General features: G+C 57.5%; 1 protein-coding gene across 1 annotated transcript; it reads left to right on the forward strand.

Annotated features, from left to right (window-relative positions):
• Positions 1 to 273: 273 nt before the first annotated feature.
• On the forward strand, positions 274 to 3,901 carry THBD (thrombomodulin). The gene has a single exon (XM_025469101.3). It carries the CDS (start codon positions 319 to 321, stop codon positions 2,053 to 2,055), a length of 1,737 nt encoding a protein of 578 aa, XP_025324886.1. The 5' UTR covers positions 274 to 318; the 3' UTR covers positions 2,056 to 3,901.
• The last annotated feature ends 498 nt before the right edge of the window (positions 3,902 to 4,399 follow it).

Below are 4,399 nucleotides of genomic sequence, written 5' to 3' on the forward strand. Positions count from 1 at the left end.
GGGCGGGCACAAGGCGCCGGAGAACCCAGTAATCCGAGAACGCGGCCCAGCCCTTCCCACCGGGCACTTCCTTCCCTTCCCCGGACGTCCCGCCGGGAGGGCGCGCACGTATAAAGCCGGTCCCGGGCCGCCGGCTGTCAGAGGCCGCCTCGCCGGGGCTGCGCGCGGCGGCGGGACGCGTGTGCGCCGGGACCCCCGCGAGAGGCAGTCGCCAGCCGCGCCCCGCGCCCCGCGCCCCGCGCCCCTCCGCCCAGGCCGGGCTCTCGCCCCGCGCGGCGCCTGCGCCCCCCGCGCCTGCTCGCCGCGCGCCCCGCCAGCATGCTGCGCGTCCTGCTCCTCGGCGTGCTGGCGCCCGCTGGCCTGGGGCTCCCCACGCCCGCGCAGCCCCAGCCACGCAGCAGCCAGTGCGTGGAGCACGACTGCTTCCAGCTCTTCCGAGGCCCCGCGACCTTTCTCGCCGCCAGCCAGACCTGCGAGGGGCTGGGGGGCCACCTGATGACCGTGCGCTCCTCCGTGGCGGCGGATGTCATTTCCCTGCTACTGAGCGGCGACGGCGGCGACGGCCCCCGCCTCTGGATCGGCCTGCAGCTCCGGCGCGGCTGCAGCGACCCGGGGCAAGGCGGGCCCTTGCGCGGCTTCCAGTGGGTCACCGGCGACAACCGCACCAGCTACAGCAGGTGGGCGCGGCCCCACGTCGGCCCGGCGGGCCCGCCGTGCGCTCCCCTGTGCGTCGCGGTCTCGGACGCCGCGGCCCCGGCGCCCGGCGAGCCCGCCTGGGAGGAGCAGCGGTGCGCGGCGGAGGCCGACGGTTTCCTCTGCGAGTTCCACTTCGCGGCCTCCTGCAGGCCCCTGCTCGTGGACGCCCGCGCCGCGGCGGCCGCCGGCGTGTCGGTCACCTACAGCACCCCGTTCGGGGCCCGGGGCGCGGACTTCCAGGCGCTGCCGGCGGGCAGCTCCGCCGCCGTCGCGCCCTTCGGGGTGCAGCTGGCGTGCGCGGCGCCGCGGGGGGAGGCCGAGGCGCGCTGGGGCCGGGAGGCGCCGGGCGCCTGGGACTGCAGCGTGGAGAACGGCGGCTGCCAGCGCGCGTGCAGCGCAAGTGCCGGGGCGCCGCGCTGCCTCTGCCCGGCTGACACCTACCTGCAGGCCGACGGGCGCTCCTGCGCTACGTTTGCGGAGCACTCGTGCCATAAACTGTGCGAGCATTTCTGCATTCCCAACGCCAGCGTGCCGGGCTCCTACTTGTGCATGTGCGAGACGGGGTACCAGCTGGCTGCCGACCAGCACCGGTGTGAGGACGTGGACGACTGTATCCAGGTGCCCAGTCTGTGCCCGCAGCTCTGCGTCAACACGCGGGGCGCCTTCGAATGCCATTGCTACCCCGGCTACGAGCTGGTGGACAACGAGTGCGTGGAGCCCGTGGACCCGTGCTTCGGGAGCAAGTGTGAGTACCAGTGCCAGCCCGTGAGCCAGACCGACTATCGCTGCATCTGCGCCGAGGGCTTCGCACCTGTCCCGCACGACCCTCACAGGTGCCAGATGTTCTGCAACCAGACCGCGTGCCCAGCGGACTGCGACCCCAACAGCCCAACTTCCTGCCAGTGCCCCGAAGGCTACATCCTGGATGACGGCTTCATGTGCACGGACATCGACGAGTGCGAAAACGGAGAGTGCCCCGAGGCCTGCCGCAACCTCCCGGGCACCTACGAGTGCATCTGCGGGCCTGACTCGCCCTTAGCAGGCCAGGTGGCCACGGACTGTGGCCGCATCATCAGTGACCCTGATGGTGACAGCGACAGCGGCTCTGGGGAGCCCCCAGTCACCCCGACTCCAGGCGTCACCCCCAGCCCCTCACCGGTAGGGCCCGTGCATTCTGGAGTGCTCATTGGCATCTCCATCGCCAGCCTGTCTCTGGTGGTGGCGCTTTTGGCACTCCTGTGCCACCTGCGGAAGAAGCAAGGCGCCCCCAGGGCCGAGCTGGAGTACAAGTGCGGTGCCCCAGCCAAGGAGGTGGTGCTGCAGCACGTGCGGACTGAGCAGATGCCTCAGAAACTCTAAGAGGCCTCTTCCCTGCCCCTGGCTGTAGCTGGGTCTTTCCCTCCCTCCTCTGCCTCTCCCCCTCCCCCAGCCTTGCTCCCTGGCCACCTACTCAGGAGCACTTTAGCTGGTATTGGAACTGGAGAAGATCCTGCCCCGCTTCTTTTGCTGATTCCACACTTGGCTGGGGAGTGGTGGTTGGAAGGAACAAGCTCCCCAGAAACTTCCAGGACATCATCATCAGACAGCTGGGCAGAGATGGCAATTTGTAACGAAGTCACAGACTACGGAGTGTACCATGCCCTCCCCCAGGGGCACATGACGGGTGAGCCTCCTTGGCTGGCAAGCTTTGGGTCAGACTTATGATCCTGTGAACTAGTGAGTGTGATCAAGGTGTGGATAATGACCAAGGTATTTATTTTTTAAGTATTTAGGATGGCTGCTTTTCCCTTTGGTTTTTTGCTTTGTTTCCCCTACTGTATGACTCCAGTCCCCACTTTGTATCCCTCCCTCCCTCCCTCCCTCCTTTCCTCACTTCCCCCTTCCCTATCTGTATATTTATCTATTTCCACTCTTTGGGGGACAGTTAAGCCCCCTATGGTGGTTTTCCCAGCACTCTCTCGCATTGCTGAAGCCCAGACCCCTTCTTTATTCCTCCCATTTCTCCCCTTGCTGGGTCTCAGCCAGCCTGCCTGGAGTTTCCCTCCCTGGCCACAGCCCTTCTGCTCTTCCACGTGTGCCTCTGCAAAACTCCTGTGTGAAACAGAATCCAAAACACTACAATCAGGCTGGTTGGGAATTTATGTGCTCTTGAACCAGATTTGCTAGTTTATTCCTGAAATTTCAGGCTTTCAGGGTAATATCACTTTAATAAGAGTTAAGATGTGAGAGGCATTCATTGAACTAATGTTGCATTATAGAAATTCAACCCAAGGAGTTTTTTTATTTTTATTTTTTAAACAATGAGTCTGGGTTTTATTGTCGTTTTCATTTGAACTGAAAGATCCGTATTGTTGTTAAGTTTCTTATGTGTCTTTTTCCCATTATTATAATTGATGTTATTACTGGCTATCTTGGACAATGTTGAAAATGTTCTCATGATTGCTCTAGATTAAGACAGGGATGAAGCACCTCCCAGGAAATGGTTTAAGAAAGTTCTGAGCTGCACAATTCATGCCAGTTACCATTTTGAGTCTTATTCTTCTTATAATGTGTGCTCCGAAACAAAGCCAGTTCTGCTGGGTTTGGGGGGATTTGGGAACTTGGGGATGGAGCCTGGCACATGCTCAATTCAGGCTTCACCTTGATCAAGCCCTTGAGAATTTCTCCCACTTCTGAGTGACCTTCTAACCCTGGCCTCTTAGAACACGGTTCCTGGACAAGCAGTGGGAGCTGCCCCTGGCAGCTGGTTAAAATGCAGAAAGTTGGGCTGCATGAAAATCTGTATTTCAACAAGATCTGCAGGGGTCTGCCCAGTCTAGCTTGAGAAGAACTGTTTTGGACAGCTTCCAACTTTCTGGAATACATTACATATGGATCAGTAATAAGCAGAAGGCCAAGTCAGGCCTGTATTCTCAAGAAACTGAGGAATTTTTGATGTATATAGCTTTGCTCTCTGATAGAGGTACACCTTGAGGGGTTGTTGGCTCAAAGGGTTGTTGGCTCAACGAAGCTAGGAAGGGATCATGCTTCACTGTATGGGGAAGATGTATCATACAGGTGTATCTTTTATAAAACAAAGGTTTTCCTCTATTTTGTAAACTCAGCACATTTGTACATAGTTATTTATTTATTGGAGACAAACTAGAACACAGGCAAAACTCTTGCTTATGACGTCACATGTAGGAAATAAACAAATAACAGAGTGCTCTTGGGCTTTTGTCTGTTTACTACGCACTTTCCCCAACCCCCTCATTTATGTCATTAAACAGGGCTCACAAACGATGCAAATGCCAGGAGACACCTTGAAAGGCTGCTCCACACCCCATGGCTAGCTATATCTGCTCACGGCACCATCTCTCACTTTCAAAGATCTTTCCAGAGGAGATTATTTTCACTGTAGAAGGACTTCATGTTATGTCTGTATGCACAAATATTTATGTTTTCTTCTGTAACCATAACAACTTCATACATAGGACTTGTGTCTATGTGTTTTGAAACACACTATAGGATTATTTGTTGGGATGTGTTAAAGAAACAGTTCTTCTTGGGGGCATCTCTAGTCCCAGCTGTGTGTCCTTCCTGTGAATGGTTTGGCTTTATCTGCCCTCTGAGATATCTAAACACGGTAGTCACGAGGGGTCTCAGTCTGTGGCTCAAATTCAAACAATCATTTCCACATACCAAGGTCTCATGCAGTATTAAA

This window comes from Canis lupus, chromosome 24 (assembly GCF_003254725.2).
Source record: "Canis lupus dingo isolate Sandy chromosome 24, ASM325472v2, whole genome shotgun sequence".
NCBI classification, from domain to species: Eukaryota; Metazoa; Chordata; class Mammalia; order Carnivora; family Canidae; genus Canis; species Canis lupus.